Source organism: Falco peregrinus, chromosome 8 (assembly GCF_023634155.1).
Source record: "Falco peregrinus isolate bFalPer1 chromosome 8, bFalPer1.pri, whole genome shotgun sequence".
NCBI lineage: Eukaryota > Metazoa > Chordata > Aves > Falconiformes > Falconidae > Falco > Falco peregrinus.
Window position 1 is genome coordinate 58,018,161 of NC_073728.1, and position 25,868 is coordinate 58,044,028.

At 42.1% G+C, this 25,868-nt stretch overlaps 1 protein-coding gene across 2 annotated transcripts in view; it reads right to left on the bottom strand.

Annotated features, from left to right (window-relative positions):
• The window catches only part of GALNT10 (polypeptide N-acetylgalactosaminyltransferase 10), a 90,552-nt gene that overhangs the window by 13,156 nt on the left and 51,528 nt on the right, over positions 1 to 25,868 (bottom strand). The window contains exons 5-7 of one of the 2 annotated variants that reach the window (XM_055812316.1): positions 10,357 to 10,542; positions 8,570 to 8,753; positions 7,544 to 7,661 (exon numbers count right to left, since the gene is read on the bottom strand). In XM_055812316.1, coding sequence (XP_055668291.1) covers positions 7,544 to 7,661; positions 8,570 to 8,753; positions 10,357 to 10,542 — 488 coding nt within the window. The remainder of the gene's footprint in view (positions 1 to 7,543; positions 7,662 to 8,569; positions 8,754 to 10,356; positions 10,543 to 25,868) is intronic. The other variant, XM_055812317.1, reaches the window with a different exon arrangement.

Here is a 25,868-nt window from a genome sequence, read left to right on the forward strand (position 1 = left end):
CCCTCCGTTCACTGTGGCTAATTTGAGCGACTGCAGTTCACTGTACAATGAGCTTAGTCAACAGCTTCGCACATAGCAGGCAATTCCATTAATATTCTACAGTGACAATATTAAATACTTAGCTTGGAAGAGAAATATTTGGCCAAGGCTGCTGCATAATTATTAGCTCTGACACTAAAGTCCTCTGGAGTTTCAGCTCTGTCTACTGGCCCTAATAATTACAGTCATTTGCTGACTGCGTATAACTTAATGGAGGTTGGTTGCTCTCAGTTAGAGGAATATTTTTCACAGGCAACTTTTAAAGTTCAAGCTACTTAATTATGTATCGTTATGGTGGGAAAGACAAGAAGAAAGTTGACAAACACTCCTTCGACAGAATTTCATTCCTTTTGTCCCTGCTGTGCCTTGAGAGGCTGGTACCTCTCAAGAGATGAAGATGAAAAAAAACTTATCACCCAGCTTCTGTGAAGTTTCTAGTGGAATTAGAAATGCTTCTTACTCTGTAGCCGCTGTGCTTTTTGCTGCAGAGGCCCACAGTGTGATTTCTCTGCTAGGCAATTAACAGGTAGGCTGAGAAAACAGGAATTTGGGGATGTTTTGTGTTCCTATAACTGAAATGGTTTGTGCAAGGCTGTAAGAGCTGCAACAGATCTGGGAACTATAAAAAAACCTGCAGGAACAGCTGAGAAAGCCTGGAGCTCGGTCGCACAGACACACATACTCCTCAACAACCCATATTCTTACCCGGAGCACTGCACCCTGCATGAAGGAAGCCCTATTGGTTCACAAGCAGCTGCATTTTAGCGTAACACAAGCCTGAATGTGATAACCAGCTTGTTATCGTTGCTGCCTGCCCACAGGGTGCCTCACCTGCCCCTGATCTCAGAGGAAAGGCGTTCAGTCAGGCCACCCTGCATCCACATCTCTGAAAAGACAAGGTCCCTAAGTAACGGGAGAGACAGACCCCTGCAGTCAATGTGCAGCTGGAGAGGGGAGCACTGTCCTTGCACTGCGGATCTTGTGAAGCAATAATACAGGCAGCACGTACCTACTGAGTGGTACACCGGAGGCAGGGGGTATGGGCGGCTAGACAGAACCGATAATATGTTGATACATTGGGTCAAGAGCTCCAAGCCGGGACAAGACTCCAGGCACAGAAGATAACACTGCATAAACACGTGTAATGATGTAAGAAAAGCCACCCGAGTTACTGAACAAGTAAAATCTAAGATCACTTTTACATGTTTTTTTCCTAATTGTGCTTTAAAATATTTACTCCCAAATGATGCTGCAATTAATTACCAGTGCTGCATGGAGGCAACGGAAAGCTCCCCAATTCCTGTTAGCATTGCTCAGTGACCCTTTCAAGGTACTTTGCCAACTCAGTGCCTTTTTAACATTGTCTCATGCTGCAAGTGACAGCATGGCACTTCCAGTACAAATCTAATTTTAAAAGCATGCTTTCCATTCATTCATTGCTGCTTTGATTTATTTTATTAGTGAGCTGCTTTGTGTGGTGACAGAACTCATTACAACCTCCATAAAGACAATTACCAGTCCTTATCTATAAAACTGGAAGAAGAGGGAAAGCACGTGACACGCATCGGTAAAACACAGCTAACAAAAGCATTCGACAGCTAGAGTTAAAGGTCAGGGGAGTCACATCCAAGGGTCTGTCAAGGAATAACTGCAAGTGAAGCAAACCCAAAATAGCTCCATGCAAGCCGAGAGAACGCTTCCGCTCCGTTAGCGATACTTGGTTGTTTCTAAACACGGGTACAGTTCACAGGCACGACACACCAGAACTTAGGCTGCTGAAAACACAGCGCTGTCAAACAGCCGAACAGCGCTGTCCTGTGGGGCTGCACCTCGCGCCTTCACAGCCACACTGACCGTCACTTACGGTGTTCTCCTTAGGCCGGTTTCTTCCCATTGTTGTTTTACAGAAGGGTGAGATGGTGCCTCATCTCCCTGGCTGACATGACAGTAAACACCAGAGCCTGAACTTGATGCACTTAATTTAAATCAGCCGTTTACTAGAACAGCATAAGGAAAAGAATTAAAGCTGGTCAGGCAGGCAGTACTTTATACAACGATGTAATCGGATCTCATTCGAAGAGAACAGGAAATTTCTCTTCCTCCTCAGGCATGATTTTAACCAATCTGAATTTTGAGCTAGGAATCTAGTAGCTGACAGATCTGCTAGAATTAAGAGAAAATCTGGCTACACTGAGGTCAGTGGGCATACTGCAATAGATTTTTCTAAGGCCACAATCTCACCCTAATAATAAAACTATATACAAGGGAAGTAAAATAAAAACACCAGTGGTATTACTTCCATCTTCTCAGTAGCCTGGAGAGCTGTAACTCCATATTCATAAAGTGCCTCAAGAGCTTTTGACTCAGCTAGTATGCTATGAAAGCACAAGATAATATGCCACCTATTCTCTACATGGGAATGTTATGCTTATCCAATTCCCTTTCTGCTATTTCAGAAAACAATGTCACATAAAACAGCTGAACCTCTCCTCTCAAACACAGAATACAATACAGCAGTTGGTGTGTGAACAAAAATTATCTGGGTATACAAGGTTTATGGTTTCCAAAGACTGCACCATGATGAGCCAGCGCTTCCCAAGAGAGGGAAAAAACACACAAAAAGAAAAGAGTCAAGCCTTGAGAAGAAAGCTGCTTCTGCCAGCCACAACTGAAATACAGACCACGGGATGGACCACTGGAGAGAAGCTGGCTGATTGTCTGGGCACACATTGAAAGGTGGGAAGAAAAGAACACAGTGGATAAGTCAAGGGGGTTCTCTGCATAACAAGGTAGGTGATAGGATGAAAGCAAGGGCAACCAATAATTCAGGAAAATTGTAATCCTCTGTACTGTAAGCATCAGCTGCTGTCGCAGCTGGGACTTACTGCTCTATAACAGATTAAGGTAGCTCAAAAGGCGCAGGGATCTATGTTTGCACAATGCCTTCTCTCACACAACATATACCACCATGGTCTCTCTTTACAGTCTGGAGCATGTTAAAGTAATGACAGCACTTTCCAATAATCACATTTCGGAGAGTGGAGGGGTCCACCTTCTGCTGCTGCTTGGGGGGAGGCTGCTCTGGAACCTGAACCAAGCACATAGGGTGAACACAGGCAAAAAAATACAAGCCAGTGGTCTGAAACTGATCTCTGCATCACCAGCAAAGGAGAAAGAAGCCATCCTATACTGTAGCTGACAGCCTTAGAATTAAGCAGTATGTGCTGGGTTAAAAAACCCCCAAAACCAAAAACCACACGCACAAAAAAGGTAGCAGAATGCCCAGCCTGTTTCAGTGTGGGCAAACGTGAGCTGCTGGAAAGTGGTGGTAGAGTATGTGCCTGGAATAAGCAGTGGAGTCTCACAATCAGCACTAACTTCAGCAATACTACTAGAAATGTTGTCAGACGCGATCCCTTGGCAGCTGCACCCTAACTATGCACCTGCCAGGAGGCCTGTGGCAACATGTTGATCAGAAATGTGCTGCTGACACAGGGCAAAAGAGATGCATGTATTTGATATGCAAACAGAAGCTACGGAGCACTTGGATTTGCTGGAAAACACGCAACATGTTTTATGCTATGGAAATCAGGAGAAGCAATCCATGTTGATGCCTTGGGATAACAGCCTGCAAAAAGGGAACGATCTACGGTCACCAGAGTAAGCGCGGTGGATGCTACCAGTGTTGAAGCAAGGAGTGAAGACCACAAGTACTGCCCATCCCTTCTGCCCATCCCTCTTTCAGGGCAACTGTTGGTAAGGCTTGTTTGCACCAAGCCTTTTGAATGTTATGAAGGCTTTACAATCTCTGAATTACAAGACAAATGTTTCTAAGACTGCAATGATCATCACCTAGCAAGGGACACTCTGGATTCTCATTCTTTGCTCTTGAAGTACAATGGACAATTACAGGATTGAGAACCACACCACTCAAGATCTGAGGTACAAAGTACATCTATATTTATGCCTATACAAGTCAGACACATCACTTTTTCTTCTGTTTCCCCACACCCCAAAAAATCAGAGACTATATATTTATGGAAGAGAGGCGTGAAGCAGTTTAGTGAAGATTATATAAGCCAAACAGAAGAGAAGCCATAAAAATACTGGAAAAAGAGGCAACACGATCACAAAGAAAACTGAGCATAGGTAAGTGCTGTACTAAGTAGCATTTACAGAAAGGAACAGTTTAAATGCTTCATGCATACCACTCCCAATTAAAATACATTAATTTCAAAGAAAATAAAGTGGGTACGTAGGCAGCAGAATTCAGGTATGTGTTAAGTACGCAGGAACATTGAGAAAACCGGAGCTATTAAGTTGTGTTTAGAAGAGACACTGTCACTTTGGGTAAAGTATTCAATTTTGTTCACATCATTGCAGAAAGAAAAAAAGGCCAGGAAAACCTGTGAGAGAGGAGAGGTATGGAAGCAACCCTCAAAAAGCAAAAAAAAAACCCCAAACCTCAACGAAGTTCACTGAACAGAGAAACTATGGCTGTGGGGTTAGGGGGCGGCAGAACAGAAAGGTAAGAAGTGCTACACAGAAATAGATGTGCATGCTTGTTTACCCTTTCTCCAAACTACAAGGATGTACTTAAAGGTCAGCATCTGGTAATCCACCGAGACGGAGAATGGTTCTTAACACCACACAGGTCTGCAGAGCAGTCTGCCTGGAGCGTTCTGCGAGGAGGGTCATGAAAAAACGTGGCTCATTTGAGCAAGTGTTAATGCCTGCAACTAGAATTCAGGACTGCAATCTTCCTGTTGCATCTGAGGATGACCTGAAATAGGAAGTCCCCTGACCTGCAGAAGTACTGGGTTATAGGCCCTGAGCTATTCTGGATATACACAGATCAAGAGAAGGAAGAAGCATGCGTTTTCTGCTTGAATGTGAAACAAATACAGCAGTTCCTTCATTTTTAATCTAGAAATTTCTGTTTTAAGTGACTGGGAAGACCCAGAAAACTGCAAGCCAGCAGTCAGGGTTTAAAAGTTTGTTTCTAATTTGAAGTTCACCTACATATTTTGTCCCTCCAGCAGGCTGTTTTCTAGTGATGTTTGGTGTACACATTCCACACAAGGAGCAAGGCTTCTATTAATAGAGTTTGATCCATTCTCCAGCTAAATGTTTTCTGAGATGCTGAACACTGACGGTATCTGCTGGCTTGCCTTCAGCCTGAAAGTTTCTTCTTAGAAGGAAGTGGAGCCAGCTGATGACAGAAATATGTATGATCTCAAAACGGAAAGGCAAGAGGCTCCTAAATAAACTTGTTTATTTCCAGTCTCTCAGCAACAGAGCCCTGGATTTTGAAATAAAGGCAAAACCCCCCTGTAAAGCACAATCCATACACGGCCAAAAAAGAATACGCTTAAGGGTAAAAAAAAATAAATATCTACTCCTGGGGAGGCTCACAAAGGCCAGATCTGATGCGATAGATCAAAGACCAGCAGTACAAAAGGGTACCTGCACCCACAACTCCCAGGCACAGGAACGGATTCTTTGTTAAAGCCAGGCTGTAAATTTGGCACGCTTAGAATCTGAATTCCCATTAGATAATAAATAATGTGAAAGCAGGTACCCCGAGCTTTAAATTATTTGACAGTGCCCCTTTAACTACAAAATCCCAGTCTGCTTCTAAAGGTAAAAACGTAGCTCTAAGCTTGCCAGGAAATGTCATAGCTTCATAAATTCTATGAACAAACCTTCTATTCTTGCAATTCCAGCAGAATTATTAAATCTATCAGCCATAGATGAATGTATCAATTTATCTTAATTTCTGAAAATACACTGAGCCTCTTTCAGTTAAAACTTCATTTTTCAGTTGCACAATGAAAGAAAAAAGGGGGTCTTTGCAGAGATTAATTAAAGCAAATTTATCCCTCCATAAATTACCATCTCTGGACTGAACTAAAACACAGCGTGTTTCAGAGAGGATAAGCAAACAGATGAATGAAGTAGTCTTATTTCCTGCAGATCAAGCAGTGTGACTGTCTGCTGTGGCACAAGAGACAAAGGGCTTGCCCAGCCACTGTCATCACTCTTGGAAACCAGCATTTTCAAAAAGGGCCAAGGAAAAGAGGCTGAATACTGCCACTGCCCCTCCTGCAGAGAATGACAGCGTTAGACAATTTCATTACGTGCAACACAAAGAATAAATGGCTCTAACTGTAATGACGTCTCCAAAGAGGGTGCCCCCCACCCCTGCCTTCCTGCTACGATTACAGGGGACAAGGGACCTCCAATGTGACTTTATTACTTAGAGGTTTTTTTGTGAGCAAACAACAGAAGAAAATACATTGTTGTGAAAACAATGTCTTTTCTTCCATTGTTCGCCGTGCAGTAGTACGGAGTGCGTATGTATGGTAATATGGCTTGTTGAATATAGTTCGATATGCCTTTGAATTGCATAGAGGAACTGAGATTTAGAAATCTGTTTTGCAAGAGATCAGCCACGGCTTGTTTGTCAGGGGAGATGAAGAATTTTAGCTGCTGAAGCTGAAGTGTGCACTCCATTCGCATCGCTACCATCTTCTAGTCCCGTGCTGAGGTCAATTAGCTTAGTTCAGTGGCACTCAGACACTTCTAAGATTATATATTCAACCTCTGAAAGAGACACAACATGGAGGCTCAGACAGATTTTAACGTAGAAATCTTTCCTCAGTTAGCTCCGGGCTATGGAAGGGATTCCCACCACTGAAGAGACGACTAGCCACCCACCTTCAGTGGTCTGGGACATTCCAGTGGGTTTCCTAGAACGGATTTCAGAGTGTCGTATTCCAAGATAACACAGGTACCAGTGGTCTTCAGGGGTCCCAGTGACCTGTTACTATTATTATGCATTTTTGGTCAGCTGGCTGGCTCTTATTTTGAAGCCCTCAACTGAAGGGCTTGGTCGATCAGTGAGTAACAGAATTGTCCCCGAGCCAGGCAGATAACGATCTGAAGTCACTGCCAGCAACAGTGTTGTTATTCCAATTGCTGAGGATTTCTTACTTATTAATTACCCTTTCTGAGGGTAATTAATAGTCTCTGTTCCTTGCAGCCAGGAGTCAGATGGATTGACTATAGACAGTAAGTTACTCTCATCTCTGGGAGCTCAAGCTTAGGACCCAGGTACTCAAATAGGCAAACACTGAGCTGCCTGAATCCTCCTTCCCTCAAGGAGGAGAGTCTTTCATCATCTTACCCGAGCGTTTACTAAGAAGCCTAACAGTCAGAGAGAGCTCCACGTAAGCTGACTTACCCTCGCTGCGAAGAGTGCATGAATCTGGAGCTGTGACCACAGAACAGGGGACACCCCAGCTAATCATGCTCCAAAACTGACCCTCACAAATGACTGGTCACATCATCGCTGTTTCTTCTGTGTACTATCTTACTACTCCCAGCTCTTTCACCTTTAGTCACACGCAAAAGCAAGGACAAGATAGATCATTCACATTCTGCGCTTCGGAACAATTCTTACTTTTAAAAACAAAAGTAATTTCCAGAGAACGTAGCTCACCTTAAAGGATATTTCATACTGCTCTCCTCCCCATATCTCCAGACCTGCATCATACCCTCCCAGCTCCCAGAACCACTTTCTATCGACTGCAAACAGTCCTCCAGCCATTACAGGAGACCTTAAGGAAAAACCAGACTCCATATTACAAACACATTCAAAGATACAGATCTCTAGCTAAACATTTAAAAAACAAAGCAAAATTTGACAAATATTCTTTTCACCACTCAGTGTTCCCAGTGCCTTTGCAGCCCTGCCGGAGCACCAGACAGTTGTTTTTGCATTATCTGCTAATTTCCCACTTGCAAATGAGGAGGACTAGACTAGGCTCCCTTCAGAACCTGCCAATGCCTCTCCTCCGAACAGGCATAGAGAGCTCTCCATTGAGTGACAGGACATAACTTCTCCCAGAGGGACCCATATGCTGCACATGTGGTGCTCCATCTCAGTCGTACGATCAAGTAATTGAGCTTGACCTCAAAAAGTGTTTTGTAGGGTTTGGATTGGGTTTTTTTTTTGAACACTGCAGAAGTATAAAGGACAGCAGAACTGCCTCAATGTTGGCAAGCACAGCAACAGCAGAACATAACTTGATCACAGATTTACTTCTGCAATGCACTGCAATCAACAAAATTGCTGTAATTATTCTGCTAGGTTTTCTTCTTTCCCCACCTGGGAGTGACATATAAGCCGTCATTGGTTTGTTGGTTTTGGCAGAGCTTTAGCGATACTAAGTTAAGTTTGAAAGATCTCAGTAATAAATGACCACATTAAAAGTTACACATTACAGTTTTAAACGAAACGTTAACTACTGTGGAAATTAAGGTGGCAAAAAATAGCAATGAAAAGGAAAGTGTTCACAGCTACTACACAATGCATTTCTTTTAAACCAACAAAGCAAATAGCTGCCAAAAAGCAAGTAGCTTAACACCAGCTTCTGACTTTTACTACACTGAGGTGTAAACCGACCCTGTAACAGGGTGTTACTTTGTTAGCCAGCTCTTGGCACACTGCATTTCAGTAACTTACTCAAAGGGATCACTGGGGTCAAGTTTCTGTAACTCAGGAGGAATAGGGATCCTCTTGTAATACATCTCCCAGTCAAATGCACCTCGCATTGCGTCTCCAGCCTGAGTTTCATATCCAAAGTGGTCATGATCGATAACATCAATCATAGGGCAAACGATAGTCTTGCGGTTTCGAGCGATGCGATCTGAAGATTGGAGAAACATGTTAGAAAACCTGCACCAGTTGGTTCCTTCGACCATGAAATTACAGAAAAGAGCATCAAAATATGAAGCTGTCCAAGAATGACATAGCTTTCTTCCCATTTGTTCTTTTTTGGGCAGATGCTCCAATTTATATCCATTTATCTGGTATTTCTGCAATAATTGAGATACTCACTCGTGCTACAGTGACCATCACCCAGAAGCAGAATAGAAAGACACAGCCACGCTACCATTGATCCCTAAACCGCCAGGCTTGAACCAAATAATCCTGTACTTGGTGAACAGCCCTCATTTTAACAAGCAACCAGGCTGTCAACCCTTTCTGCACCGACTCAAAGCCAGGGCAACAGCCCATCGTACCACCTCGCTTTAACCGCTATGCCAGATCTGGCAGGAAGGGATTCAGACTAATGGCATAACTAGTCTCAGCAGGCTCAAGAAATGCAAGTGTTATCCCCTCCCCTTAACATTTTCTTCCAACCAAATAATACAACACCGGATTAATTCCTCCACAAACATCTGGAACTTCTTAAATACTTTATTACCGAGATGGTCTCTTGTTGGAAGTTAACTTTCAGAGCAGAGGTGACAAATGACGTTTCAGCTTCCAATACACATCCAACAGAAATCCTTTCTATGCTTTAAAATTAAAACATACTGTATGTGTTCGCATTTAAATGGCATTTGAGCTAATTCTGTCCTCCCTCCCTGCGGCTCATGAAGCTGCAAATTTTCTACGCTATCGCTAGATACAAACTGTACTGAAAGCAACAGTATTACCATCCAACAATCCTGCTGACAAATCTGACTAGTTTTTCTTAAATCTCTGGTTGAGTATTGTTACCCACAGTTTATTTGACAAAGTCACAATTCAGAAAGAGTTTTGACAGGTCACTTGCAATAGGTTGTAAAGAAGTTTGGTACTGGCCAGAGGCATACAGGTACCAGAAACAGAAGGTACTGTCATTTCAATTAGTCATCCTTGACAAGAACTGACATTGTAAAACTGATGTCTCCTTAAAGATGAAGCACTGCCTTGGAAAGGACTGCACATGTTCTACAAACACATACCAGCAGCTGTCATTCACAAGAAGTATTTTCCGCAGGCTTGCAGACTATGAAGTTGAATATAGTTATATAGCCGAGAAAAACCCTTAAAAGCTACTTAAAACTGTATGTAAAGATCTTCGCTATATCATAAAGCCATTGCTCTCTGCAAGTTATTGAATGACCATTCTATAGTTTACTCTTCTAGTGAGCTGTAAATTATTTAAGATTTCATTTAATGAGGAAACAGAAGAATATGATCTCTGCTCTTTAATTAAACAAAGCGTATGACAGGGTTATTGTACAGTGCAGGACTCCAGAAGAGAAAAAGAGCTCTTGTATTAAAGGCTACAAGTTGCCAACAATTCACTTAAGTCTTGTGGTAGGCTTGTTTTCCCTTTTAAGACATTTAATCTTCCTTTTGTTCACTTACAGCATGAGGGGAAAGCAGCAGGTGGAAATAAAACAAAATTCAACACCAACACCTGTTGCCAGCTCTTTAGCTTTCAGTTTTCAGCCTGTACAGACCAACACACTTACCTAACAGAGGTGGCAGCCAGTTCACGTTGGCCTCACAATGGGAATCCAAGAAGGTGATGACATCTCCTATCGCCATGGAGGCCCCCAGCATTCGAGTCCTTATCAGCCCTTCTCTCTTCTTGGTTCGGAGGATTCTCACATTTGGGAACTGGGCCATATAATCTTCCAGACGTTTCTTCAGGTGTTCTGTATGAAAACGAGAAATTTAGACACTGTAATTAAATAAAAAATTAAACACTGTAACAACTGATTTCTTCCAAATGGTAGTTCCTTCTTTACCAGAAGTTTACCAGATTGGAAGTACAGCCTGAACAGTTAACAAATGCTGTAACAGGAAAAAGGAAGTAAGAAGAATTTCTTTTGAATCCAGGGTTTAAACGTAAGTGCTTAAATAAGACTTCTGAAGATGTTCCAAAACCTTAGAAACAATTAAAAACAACAACAACAACAAAAAAACCTAGGAAAAGATGGCGTGCAGGACGAGAAAGAAAACAGAAGAGAAAGAGGATAAGGAATAAAAAGCCCCAGCTGGCAGACCTCTGGGAGAACTTCATCAGAGCAGGGATTCTCAGACACTTTTGTAGAAAAATGATGTAGCTTAGAAGAGACACAGGACAATTTACTTTCAGAAACTGCACTCAGTGCATTTAAGTTGCGTTTGGCTTCTTCAAAACACACATGACCATCCAGTCATGCATAAATACACAACCCAGCGAAAAGCGCAGTCAGCCATCCATCCCTCCAAGCTGGCAAGGCAGGCATAGCCACTGTATGTATCTGGATGGCTACATTAAATGCCAGAGTAGATATCTGCATTTAAATACGGAAATATTTACTCTACTGAATACAGACTGGAGCCACACCTGAATTAGCACAGACACACGTCACCACAATTAACAAGAATTCAAAGAGGAGAACTGCAGACAAAGATTACTGAGTGATCAAAACAACAGACAGCTTGTTTAGAAATGGAAATAAAAAGCTTGGTCTACATAAAGACTGAGGGGCACACAGCTGTCTTTACATCAGAGTGAAGCACCATAGAAAAACCTAAAAACAGACTAAGAGCTGATGCTGGCCTAACCACTAATGGGTTGATCTTTAGGCATCTGAAGTTTTGACTGACTAGACAGCAAACCCTATTCAAAGTGTGCCAGGGACAGTTCATTAATGCACTGTACTATCCATTGCCATCAGCAACTGATCAAGGAAACAAGCCTCGCTAGGCAAAAGCTATTTTGTCAAATCTAGGCAATTAACTAACCTTAAAATCTCACGCAACAAAACTTGAAGAGAGGCAATCATTCCAATACAAACAACTTCACAGGTTTATTTTGCTTGACTATAGGGAAAACATCCACTCCGTTCCATCTAGCAGAGTATTCCTTGGCTTCCAAAGCAGGCATGAAAGGCAGGGGCTGAAAAGGTGGACAGCGTGGAAGTAGCCCCGAACAGGGCACCAGGGAAGCCGGGTATTGGAATAGCTTTCTAAAAAGAGCAAAGGGGCAAATAAACTTAGCTGAGTTATGAGCTCTCCCCCATGGTGCTGACCCAGCAATTGTGCTTCAGGGTTTTAGCTACTGGAAGAAAACAAAAGATGGGAAAAATCCCTATGACTAACACACGTTCTGTATCTTCTCTTTGAAGCAGCCACCACCTGCCTTCCTTCAAAGATCACCAAAATCAACCTCTTTGCTTTTGAGGTATTCCTAGCAAGCTCTTTGCTCTTTTCAAAGCTTTATTTCACATTCCCCAGGATTTTTTGCTCACAAACGCATTTTAGTGTTTTGCCTGACAAGTCTAATTGTCCCACAATATCTTCATAGGTGTCCCTGCTCAATAGAGCCCTTAGAACTTCCTGCTGTCTAGCACACTTTTTCCCTCATCCTTTGAGTCTCTTCTGAATAGATCCTCTCAAGCAACCAGAAATTTTGTCTACTCAATTACTGATTTTTCAAATAAGGGCATTCCGTAGAGACTAAATATATTATTAGTGCAGCTGCCTTCCTCCTAAGGCAGTGGGTAGATTTAAAAAGCTTCCTGCACCCTCTACTTCCCCCTGCAACAAAAAAGAAAAAAAAAAAAAGAAAAAAAAAAAGAAAAGCCACCACCCCTATTTAACATCACAGCTCGTTGCTACTATTGGTTTATCAGAAAAGATTAGTTCATCAGAAAACAGAACAAGCAATCCTCGCTTCAGGCGTAAATCAGCTAAGCCTGCGATAGGAGGTACACCTTAGTGTACCTAACACAAGACAAACACCAGAGTGGCTGCTGCTGCTCATTATAATAAAGGAGGCAACCATCACACAGTTCTGTCTCTGATTCCCCTAACAGCAGCCACAGATGCTGCAGCACTTGCAAGATCAGACTCCACAATATTTCCGTTATCTAAACCAGCCTGACAAAGTACTAGAAAGTCTAAGTCTTAAAAAACCCAAAGCTCAAAAAAAATAATAAAATCAAACAAATAAAAGATACAACTTTCAGCAACTGAAAGATCCCACAGGTTTGCCTTCTACCTCTGTGCTGGTCATTTTATATTTTGGCATCATACATCTTTCTGAATTGTCCTGGTTTGTTGAGCAATTTCATCTGTGGTGACACCTGAAGGCAGCCTGACAGATTCCTCCAGGGGTAGGAGCACAGCGCAGCTGAGCCTGCTATCCCGAAACACTAGCATGTTTTTGGAGCTGGTCTCACGCAGGAAGACACACAGCAGCAAGTGAACAAAATGACACTGGACTTGGCCATATCTGTAGCAATGATGATGGCTGCTCTGCTACAGACTAACTGAAGACAGGTTGATTTATATCTACTAATGAACAAGCAGTTAAGAACTGGGAGTTTTCCCCATTTTTATTGTGTAACAGAAGAAAAGGCGGCATAGGAGCCACACTGCTTTCTCAGGCGAGTAGTTTGCAAAGAGACAGCAGAAAGCCTAATCCCGACTTCCCATTCCATTCCCAAACACTGGGTTTGGTTCTTTAGCACTTCTTTACTATGTTTCCATAGTAAAAAAATACCAAAGCATTTCACGCTAGCAGCGAGGAGCCTGCTCTATGCTACACTGGTTAGAAGGGTGTCACGTATTAGGAACCATCTTATGTCTCTGGCAGCTGGAAGAAGCAAGGAAAAGCTACAGGTGCTCCAGCAGCACCCATGTATTCTCGCTTGATGCAGGGGACACATGGATCAACTGCTGTCCTTGTGGCCAGGAGGGATGATGCTCAGATAAGCTGCTCCCAACTGCTGCAGAAACCCCCATGCTTTATCATTGTATTTTATAAGGTTAAGACGTATGCAAGTGAACAGACTTTATTGTATCTGCTTTCCCTTACTGAAGAGTCACAGACTTTTCAAGCAACCTCACAATGTACAAAACACAATATAATATACTTTTCAAAGACGTTTTCTTACTTAATTATCCCTGTGCTATTCCTGCTGTCCAGCCTCTATATGCTGAGATAGAAAACAGTTATTTCATTCTATTACAAATGTTGTCACAATTAAGTCAATTTTTGCTTTTAAAAGAAAATCTCAAAAAAACCCCAAACAAGTGACATTAACTGCTACAAAATTTTATGAGGCTTTAAAAAATATATTATGGAATCTTGTCACACTGAGTAATTTTTATTACAAGGGCAATTTTCTTTAATGAAAGTTGTTAGGTGAACTGGATGGATTCCAATGGCTGCGCCTATGCTGGGCAAAGTAATACAGCTCAAACACATAAATGAGAGTAAGATTATGTGCAGATTAAAAACTAGGCTTCTAGCTTGCTAACAGACTTCGCAATAAACTTGATATACAGTGTATACATTAACAGTACCAGTCAAGAACTACTGCTTGCTTTATTTTGAGCTGTAAATAAAACTGTGTGAAGATAGTAGAGAAGCTTCAACAGCAGGCCTGCTTAACATAAGCAGCCCCAAAGCTTGCCAATGTAAGACTGTTCCCCCCCCCCCCCCCCCCCCCCCCCAGGTCAAATTCCTATGGTGGTCTTACTGCACTTCTCCCTACTGGCCTCACCAGCCAAGCAGAGCTGCCCTCAGATGCCATTAGTCTGGTGACCGCTTATAGCACGGCAAGGATTTTCCAAGACAGGCATTTCTTACATTCAGCTGAGTTTCCATCCCAGCCACTGCCTGCCTGCCAATGGAACAGACACCTAAGCATGTTACCACTTCCAAACCAAACATATACAGAAGCCAGAAGAGGACAGAGGAGGCCAAGGATTATTTTTTTTTTTTTTTTTTTTTTTTTACAGCAAAATATAGAGAGCATACAGCAAAAAATACAGAGGCAAATGCATGAGAAACAAGGCAGCTTAGATGTGGATCCTCAGGACCAGAACAGCTTCAATAGCACTGCAGTCGCAGGGTCCACGGGACTAGACTGTTCAAGTCGAAGCAAAAGTTAACTCAATACATCTTGTCACGGCAAACCACGCAGCCTGTCCCTGCTCAGCAGCATCTGGATCCCTCCCCTGTCTTCCACATCCCACTGGCTCGGGCACATTTTCACAGAGACTTGTGCAAAATCACCAGGAGGCTTGTCGCCTATTTTGAATTGATTTGGCATTGACCAAAGTTCTTTTCCCCACAGAAATCAGTGGAAGAGATCCAGCGGTTCAGGTTTCTGACGTCTGGCCCGCACGCTTTAAGTTCAACAGCTACTCGCCTCAAGAGCTGCTCTGCAGTACACGGAACCTCATTCCCTCGCGCCCAAGCAGCTCAGTTTTGCAGGCAGCAGCAGGCCACTGTAGTCACAGATGACACTTGGCCTGTTTGTGCCCTTTTCCCTCCCCCAAATCACACACCAAGACCTGAAGCACCTGCTTAGAGCTAACTGCATATGGGGTGGTGACCTTCCCCATAGACACCTGCAAACCCCACTGCTACGTGCAACTAGCACACACCTCCCTCGGGAGGGAAACCTGCCAGGCTGCCTCCCGGTAGGTTGGCAGAGTTATGGAAAAGAGATTGTAACCAGCCTGCTGAGTTCTTGAAAGTTTGTTTTGTTTTTAAGCGGATGCTTCTTGAAGCTGATGACTCAGGTCATTCTCTCCTGAGATGCAAAGGTGGGTGCTGCCTTGAGGAAATCATGGGGCTCTTTTAGAACAGACTCATGGGCTGGTAGCACTTCGGCACTCTTCAGAGCTCAGATGATTAAGACGACCTCCACCTCTGACTGCAGTGAATCTTGGGCAGCTGCAGCCAAGAGGTGCTCGATACACATTTGCTTTCTGTGCTCGAATGATTCAAGTTGAATGTTTTGAATAATGTGGCCATTGCTCAGGCTTTTGAGCTGTCAAGGTCATTAATTGATCCCAGGGCTGAAAAGACAGCAGATTTCTTTTGGTCCCATCCCATGAAACCTTCATTTTCACAGATGTTTGAACTCAAAGGAGCTGCAAGCAAATCCTTCACTTTCACTCAGGCAAACCGTCCTCTGCAGAGGAGGACAGGGTAAGGTTTTTAGGACTCAAACAGTTTGTTTGCCAATAATACGGTTGGCTTAACGGCTTTTTATATATGTCTCTGTAACACCTCTGTAGTATTTGACAAGGAAGGAAGTACCATTTGTCATAGAAAAAAAATAATAAGTGTAACTCATTTTAAGTACCAGTAGAACTTGAAACTATGATACAGATTTATGTTCAGAGAAAGAATTAGGAGAGAAACGTTTCCCCTGTCCTACTAGTGCAACATTTTATGGTTTGTGTTACTTTAGACCTTATCAGCTTTGGTTTCTGAATTTTACACTGTACAGCACATCTGCAACTCTAGTGCCCTTGCTCATATGAGTACCATCAACCTAATCCAGAATGAGCAGCACCACTGAAATCAGAAATGTTTCCAGACACCTTCCTGCATTACTTAGATACCACTGGTGACACCAAAGTTCCTTCTGCCCTACAATATCCTGCCTCCTGCCGAGGTGCATTGCTTCAGTTTATGCTCAGAAGGTCGAAGACACTATGAAGACAGGAGAGCCACTCTGGAAATTCAGGGAACATTCCCCATCCTGCTGAAGGCACATGGCACGGGAGGAGACGACTGGAGGATCTACAGAATTCCCTTTGAAGCAAACTGGGTTGGTTTCCCTTTCCTTCCAGTTGTTTTGGCTATTCTCCAGCCACCAAAACCTGAAGTGCAACTGTTCATCCGGCATTTGTTTACGGGTTATCCCAGTCTCCCATGCCTATCCTCCCACACACAGACATGCTTGTTTAAGATTACAAATTAATCCATTCATCTTTACTTAGATACTTGGCCCTAACGTGCTGTTTAACAATTTAAGAACAAATTATACTTCTTCATGAATCCATCACAATGTGCAAGCCAGGCCTCCCTGAAATAGAAAGCTCTACATCATTGAAATTAACTGCTCTCCCTGTTTTGGTACAGATGAGCAATCCTTTTAAGTAGCAAAATGTGCTGTTATCCAAACAGGCAGCACTTACACTAGTTTTAATTTTCTTTCAATGTTTTCACACTCTGATCACTGAAATTGGTTGGGAGGATAATAAACTGATTTAATAAATTGTACTATGAACACCAATCCCAATAATAGCAAACTGATTAAGCTGATCACAGCTTTCCGAGCTGAATCTTCTTACAAACAAAGAAGAAAAGGCTTGGGAAGGGAGAAAATTAATATCTGTTGCTTCCCTGATTACAATTCTGTGGTAGACTCTTAAAGGGGAGGGCGCCCAGTTTCCATTGCCCATTCTGCATCAGTGCTGGGTCTCAGCACATCTTTACAAACAAAAACTGGGGGAGGAAAGGGTTTCTGCACATAGGGATAATAGCTGAATGCGTACCACCCCACTTGCTAATATAGCAGTCACCAAACATCGTTACAAAGACTAAAAGAGTCAGGCTTCTGGAAGGGTTAGTGACTTACTGTTCTCCCTCTAGATGTTTTAAAACTAAGCACCCGTTTTAGGTACAACATAGTGCACAAAACTGGAAGCATGGGGTGTAAGAAATAAGCCAGACCGCAAGTTGCTGGGGCAAAGACCACTTGTGTGAGCCTGTGCTGTGCACTTCAATAAACCCAAGTGCACAAACTGCTGTCTTGCCTGTATCATCAACTACTTCCTGAATTTGCCAAGGGAACCATTTCTTAGCTTCCTCCACCCTACAGCAGACATCCAAACCCTGCTCAGTTATGGCTTCGGGAGATAGTAGTCCTGAATGCAGAGACAAAGGTGTAATCTTAAAATGAGAAAATTCACATTTAATGGCATTAGCACATAAATACACCCAGACCCTAGTGAAATTTTAGTAGGCTGCATTTCCAAGCAGGGAAATACACAGGGAATAATCATCTTAGCTACAGCATAACTTCTTAATCTCTCAGTAGAGTTTCATTTGTAATGGAAGTCTATTCTGTTTCTTCCTGAGGGAATCCAGGAAAAAGCATTTACTTGTCCTTCTTTCATGCTGTAGGCTTTAAGCACCTTTTGTTTGTTGGAAGCAGTGAAGCCAGCCTGTGGCGTATGCATCAGTTCCCAAGTCCTGCACACCGACTCCCTGGTTAACCCACAACACTAGTTTTTCCTCCTGTGCCACAACCCATCTTTCCCAGAGGAAAGAGTCATTCTCATTAGTTTACTCTTCTGCCTTCCCATTTCATTAAATATGTATCAAGATTAAAGCACACACTTTGGCTTTTTCTTCTTCTGTTGACTACATTTGATCTAAAGAGGCGATTTTGTGACTTTCAGTCACTTCCTCGTTGATTGCTTTAACATCAGACTGCTTTGCTGACGTACAAACAAGATAGCTGCAGTTTTTGGCTTCTGTAGCCTTTATAGCTGCTGAAACAAGAGTGAACTCCTTGCAGCACACTTAATATTCTGCTCAAGTTTCGTGTAGCCATGGTGACTAGCAGGAAGGGCATTACTGTCCGGAACACTGCCTTCAACCTGGGGAATCTGTGCCCTCATCTTAAGGCCAAGTAAGTGGTTTTGATTATCCAGTTGTTTAACCAAGGCAATGTCTACACTCCTGCTCGATGACAACACTCTTCTACTAAATTGATAAACACTGTATGGGCAGGTGAAAACACTGGAAAACGTTAAGACAAGCCACCATACCAATGGCATCACCACTTCCAGCAGTGCAAGGCTAATATATGCACCACACAGCAGTTCAGGATCCTTCGAATTTATCCTCTACTTTCTGTACTAGAGTTAAACTGTGACAGACCAGATTAGTCTAACTGCCTTTAAACTTACATCGTTAACCGCTTTCTGAGCGCTGGAGAGAGAAGCCGGGGTGCAAAAGCATTTCAGAAGTTTGGTCACAGGACAGAACAAACACAAGTGAACACAACTCCTCTGTGACCCACAGGGCTCAGAACAGTGGGTGCACATGGACCGAGTCAGAACAAGCTGCTGTACTAGAGGGGTTAGCTGCAGCTGCTTCTGGTGAGCATGTCAGAGCCTACACCCACTACTGATAGTAATGCAATGGATAGTATATCACAACACAAACCTAAAGCCTATGACCGACAGCAAGACAAAACTTGCCATCATTTGGAGAGATGCAGGCAGATGAAGCGTTAAGACATTTCATGCTGAAACATTTTGGAAAATATCAAAGCTGTGAGATTAAAGCCTTAGAAGTAATGTTTTGCTGGGGAAACAAACAAACAAACAAAAAAAAAGAACCCCAAACCAAACCAGTTCTCAAGAGATTCAGCTTTGCCTTTATCAGCAATTCACTTACAAGTAACTTCTTGGCCTGAAAGTATTCGCTCTGTGCAAACCAACAAAAAAGGAAAGATTCCAGAAAGAGCACAAGAATTAACAGAGAATTCTACTCCAGTCTTTTTAGAGAATGCTCCATTAGGTCCAAGACATAACCTGCTTGAAAGTTGCTTTGATTTGGTAGGAATGCATCCCTTTGGAGTCCAAAGGCTTTGATCTCAAGTATCTAGGTGAGGAAGAACCACTATGAAGCCCAAAATTAATAGCACAGGTATACAAAATTTTTGCTTTGGGGTTGCAGCCAAATGGAATATTGGAAAACTAACCGATAATCCTTCATTCCTACAATAACGCTCATACATTAATAACCATGAATGACAAAGCAAAAACATGATTGTCTTGTAGCCTGTAAGAGAACAGAAAACAAAGTATTTGGCACACGAAAATATTACCAAAACAGCTGCAGGAAAAATGCAGACACATTTGACTTGTAGTATGTCAGAAGTGTATTTTACAAACTCACACTTTACTCTTCTAGACATCTCTGCCATCAGTTCCCAACGCCAGTTTACTTTGTTGGCAAGAAACGCAACTATCACAATAAGTCAGTGACATCTGCCAGAAAGGTCAATAAATCTATTAAATCCTAAAGCACAAACCCAAGACTGTTCACAGTGTACTGACACCAAAACGAAACCATCTCATGGATAATATTATTTTCAACTGACATGCTCATTTTAGCTGGATGACAGAGGGGAGAGGGTAGTACTGATAGCTGAAGGTAGCTTGCTTTTAAATCTTGACCCTCGGCTTGCACCATTCAGCATGGTCAACTACTGTGTTTCACTGGAGACATCAATGCATACCTAGCTTGCGGGTAAGAGGCAGCAGTGGTCCTCGTGACATTTATGAATAGATGCTAGAGTAATGTCACCCTCATTGTCTCACTAAGTAAATAGCACTGAAATTAAAACTACATAGAAAAGGAATGTGTTTTAGATTGTCCACTTTTATTTTTATATTGCAGCAGCATTACCTTCCAATTTTCTCAAAGTGAGGAAGTTTCCACCTTTATCCAAGTCCCTGTGTAGGAACAGCTGCTTTGTCAATACCACCCAAAATGCATGCTTAAATAGCAGAAACTATGATTACCAATAATAGACATCGTATGAGTACTGGCAGAGGGTGTTCAAATCACATTTCTAATTAACTTCTATAGAGAAGCAGCTGTAAAGCATTAAAATGCTGATTTGCACTGCAGCTGGCAGATATCTAGATTTTTGACTCCTAGCAGATGAGGACATGTACTTCAAGGTGAGGTGAATAAAATTAAAGCTGCTTTCCTGCAAAATTCCACTAACAGAAGCTACATGCATAGGGTTTCTTATTGATTTAATGAGTTGTAATGGAAACTCTGCTCCTCATTTATTTTTTTTTAAACTTCAGTTTACCAGGCATCCTTCACTACACGATAATTAGCTGAGGAGGAGGTCGTAGTAAACTGGACCTTTTAAAGCCACTTCATCTCCTTTCTAGAAGGATCCTTCAGCCATAGCAACTGGTCTTAAAGTAATAAATACAAGATGATGAAAAGTAAACTGGTTAGTTAATTTAGGTTGTCACAAAAAAACCCTGAAGTAAACAACTACAATGGGCCCTCAGGTCCCTTAAAACAGTAGAGAATATGTTTTTCATGACTAACAAACAATGTAAGGTTTAGATTCATGAAAGGTATACACAAGTACAGAAATGGTGTTTAAAGGCACATTAAAAATGAATGCTCAAAAAAAGAAAACATTAAAATCAAATCCCTCCCCATTCCACGATGGATCCAAAGCAAGCTCTGTCACTAGCAGTTCTCTAGAGTATCCCACACCCACAAGGCACTGCCAGAAATGGAAAATAACAAAATTACTCTCTTTTTATAAACCAAAATTGGCTATGTGCATCAGGTTTCATTTTATTGCTCCACTCCACTTGGCACTCACTACTGAACAAAGTATTCTGACAAAGTATATACTGACAAATTCACCCCTACACCAGTATAGATGCTCTGTGGTGCTACTTGTAAGTCCCACTGGCATCTGGGCAACAAACATCACATCTAGACTGGGTCACAACCCCTTAAACGACTTTGAACCCTATTTCACTCTGTAGTATTTGTGCCCCTAGCAGAAACAGATGGCAAGTCACTCTCCACATGGAAAAGTGACACCAGTATCTGCTTCCATCAGAAGCATTTTGACAGTGAGATCCTTAGAACTTGACCGTAGCCTAAGAACTGCTCACTGTGACTTGATGCACCTGGTAGTGTTAAACCACCTGACGAATGACCAGGCCCGCAAACTGAGCATCATCAAGAGCCTGAGGTATAGTGAGATATGGATATCAAAATGACTGCGTTCCATGACAGAATTTCATTTTAATGAAAGTTAAGAGTGCATTTGTTTTCTCAGACTTCCAGGTCTCTCCCCACCTAGAAGAGCCAACCTTCTCCCACTTACCCAAGGGGAGATCTCTCTGTCAGTTACTTCAAAGCCGTTATTTATGAAAGTCTAAGCAGATCTGAGATAGTATGCAATGAATTCTAACAGAAAGGAAAAAAATCTCTTTATTCTGTGGACTTATTTACAGAAAAAAACCCTTATCAGTTGTTTGAGACAATAGTTACTGCAACTTCCACAAGAGACCTTGAAAGCAACATTTATGAAAAGGTTGTGGAAAAGCATAGTTGCTTAAGAGAAGCTTGGCTTTTTCTTTTTTGAAATATGTTAAGGTAAAAAGCTTTAAAAGAACCGTATTCAAAATTCAGTAAGACAGACTGTCACCACTTTGTCCTAAGCACAGTCACTCCATATTCAGAGATATACTAACCAGATGCACTTTAGCGCATTTAAGAGAAAAAAAAATTACTTTCACAATGCATGTGCCTAAAGATGAAAAGATAATCTCTTTAGCTGCATAAATCCTTTACTGTTCCATTTAAAGACCAAAAACAATTCAAGTATTAAACCCTTTTCTATTTCAGGTACTAAGAACATGATTTCTTTCAATTAAGGCCTGGCAGATGTGGTTAATGGAACAGAGTTCTATTTGCTACATACCTGATGCTGCACCAAATGGCACATTAATCACCCCTTGCCTTCTCCCTTCAGTACACTACTTAGTGACTTCTGCCCTTCAGACCAAATTATGCTGCTTGTGGTTCAGCCAAGTAGCCTTACCCACATTTGTTTTTCCATTCAGATTATCCCATGTGGCTACCTCCAGTATTACTGGTACTGCAATATAAAGGGAGATTTAGAAACTCACAGGGATTTGTCTTTAAAGGGGAAAGGAGGATTTGGCTCTGGCTCCCTCTGACACTCGGTGAATGGATGGGCTCCGAGACTCCCCTGCAATGTTCAAGCAAGCTACACGATGGTGTGGAGATGGCACAACGGGGCAAAGCAAAGGAAGCTGACTGGCCCTCAGGAGGGGAGCAGGCAAATGAAGGGGAAAATGTTAGTCAGAGCCAATGGCTGATATGATGCTGCTTGGGGAAAACACTCTCTGACTCCCTTATTCAAAGGTCTAAAAGCATCTTGCTGCCTTTCAAAGATGAGCAGTGGCCACGTACCAGTGTCTAGGCTCGTGATGCTTTGCTGTCTCCTAAATGTCAAAGGGCAGCTCTAATTCTTACTGCACAAAGTCCTGCTGAAAACACACAACTAAGAAAAAGTGAGTAAAACTGGGGAAAGACTAAGAAAAACGTAAAGAAGGGCGAAATGTTCAGGACTCCTAAACAGACATAATTTTCATGAATCAAAATAAGGCTCAAGGAATCAGGGTAGTCTTGGAAGAAAGATGAAGATGAAATCTGGAACCTCCCTAACGACTCCCCAAGGGAAAATGAGATCCCATACACCTTGGTCATAACAAAATTTTCTCCTCAAAATCAACTATAGCCAAGTATGCATGCCTCTTGGGTAACAACACCCTAGAATATACTCTAAAAGCCAGAAGGCTGACTTTGCAAATGTCATTGTCACATTGGGTTAAGTATATTCAAGTACTTCAGTGGAAACTATTACTGCCTCCCAGTCGCAGGTGCGGATTTTGACTAGTTACTGTAAGAAGGATGTTAAGTCTTCATGTACTGCCAATGTAGAGACATACAATGCTGTAAGGCAGACAGCACAGCTGGGTTAACACTTCCAGAACAATCCTGATGTTTGGAGACTGCAGTATTTTCAGTGCTGCCTCATTCAACTTTATTACTGTATCAACACAGTGCTTTGCATAACACACGTGCTCTAGAGATGACTGAAGAATGAGAACCACAGCATCAACAAGGGACAGCACTTGTTCTAAAACACTGTCATTTACACAAAAGTAGTTTCAAAAATGAGTAAGAACAGGCTGTCAGTCAATATGCAAATAACTGAATGCTGAAACGTGACTTTTATATTTAATTTAAGCACTTAGCCACAATCACTGATTTCTGTCAAGCTAAGCCATAAAATAAGATAAACTCAAAGTATTTCTGAACCACCTGTGTGGCATGCACATTTTCCTCTCTGCACATAACTAGCCCCAAGTACACTGCAAAATGTTTCTTTTAAATGACATTCAGCAATTAAGTCAGCCTTCTAGCACACATTACATTTACAATGTCTTGAATAATTTAAAATTTTCAATTGCTGCAAAGGGTGAAAAGGTAAAAACCTTACCATGTTTTACATTAAAGGAAAGGCTGAAAAATACATGTCAGTTTGTTCCAGATAAACATACAAATGCAAAAAAAAAGTGTTTTTTTTTAAAAGTTAAAGTTTTAGAGGTATTGGTGTTCCCTAGATAGTTGTACCTTTTTGTGACTCAACAAGGGAACTAGGGCAATGGGGCACACAGGAGGCTCACGCAGCCCATTTTATTAGGTCTGTTCTTCCATAAGGTTGGATTCCCTCATTCTTAAGTTTTTCTTACCTATAAAAGGCATCTTGACTTTCACCGCTGCCTCCCATAACATCCTTGTGGACAAACTAATGAAATCTGGGCAAGATAAGCAGACAGTGGTGAGGTGGACAGAAAACCAGCTGAGGTCTAAGGGTTGCAATGGGCCGCACAAAGGTGAGCTGCAGGCCTGGACCATCAGTAGCTTTTCGCCCCAGGTGCCAACATCAGGACTAATATCATTGCATATCTTCCTTCAAGACCTGTATGATGGGACTGAATGCACCCTCAGAAGGTTTGCAGATGATATAAGCCTGGGAGGCATGGCTGATGTGCCACTCAGAGGGACTTTGACAGGCGAGAGAAATGGGCCAACAGGAACCTTGTGAAGTTCAAAGGGAAATGCAGATTCCTGGACCCAGGGAGCAGTAACCCCATGCACCCATACTGACTGAGGACACAGCATCCGGGAAGGAACTTTGCAGAAAAATACCTGCAGTTCTTGGGCACAAATTGAAGTACAGGAAACACTGCTTAAACACAAGATTTTTTTTTCAAAAAGATTTTTTTTTTTAAATTAAGTTACTGTAACAGTGACGGAACAGCAGAACAGGTTCCCCAGAAACATTATGAAATCTCCATCCTTGGAGATTTTGAGTAAGATCTCAAAAAACCTGCTGTAGCTGAGCAGAGAGGTTGGGTTAGATGATCTCCAGACGTCCTTTCCAACCTCAGCTATTTGTGATTCTCTATGTGTTCCAGTTCAGCCTCCACCTGAAAGAGATCTCTCCACAACAGGCAAAAGGGAGCAGAGTTTGACTTCTGCCTTTCACCCAGTAGCAGTATATACTTGATGTTCCACTGCTGCATAGAGCTACCAAATACATACCAGGAGAAAAGCAAAGAACATTTAGACAAGCATCCTGCAAAAAGAAAGTGTGCCATCCTCTGTTCCTTCAGCTTAAGGCTGTTCATTTATCTAGCAAGAGACAGAGGACAGCTTTACGTTTGTTCATGTAAACACAGAGATAGCCTATACGGCAGAGGTGTCCACAAGCTACAAGAATTAGATGGAGACCACCAGTCCATTTTGTACAAGAAGGACACTAGAGATTAACAGCTCAGTTTCTCACAACCACAGCCAGATTCAGACTGTGGTTCTAGGGTCTGGAGCAGACCCTGAAGAATCATGAACTGACTTATTTGATGCATGCTATCAACAATAAAATACCATCACAGCCAATATAAAAACCTGCAGTGTTACAAACTGACCTGCATTTCAACTTCTCTTCCCCTCCTCCCATTTCTATGATATAATAGAACCCACTTACCACTCAGCAGCGCTGTAATTAAATAATCTAAAAGCAAACAAATTTCACATCTGACAGTCCCCAGGAGAAAACTGATATACATGGAAAAAACCATTTTAGTTTACTTAGGGCCATTCTGGTAACAACAAGCTCAGAGGGATATAATTAGTACCCTGCAAGCCAGCATATGAAAAGGCTTAATTTAACTGAGATCAGAACTAAAGAATAGCTACAGAAATTAAAAGTGAAGTCACAAATCCACATAGGACTGCCACAGCTAAGCGTTTTTATGACGAGGAATTCTAAAGTCATAATTCACACGTATTGCATTCTGATTTCTGCTTATCCAGAAAGGTAGGTGTTATTTCAGACCACCCTGAAATAGCTGAGGTTACTCTGTGGAGGTCAGTCTGTGGGTCTCTAGCAGTCCTCAGCAGCAAGTGGCAGACAACGCTGAGCAGGTTAATTCTTACCTACCAACAACAGTCTGCCAAACTGGTGCCTCCTGCTTTAAAATAACCTATATTCTTCTGCACGTTAAATCC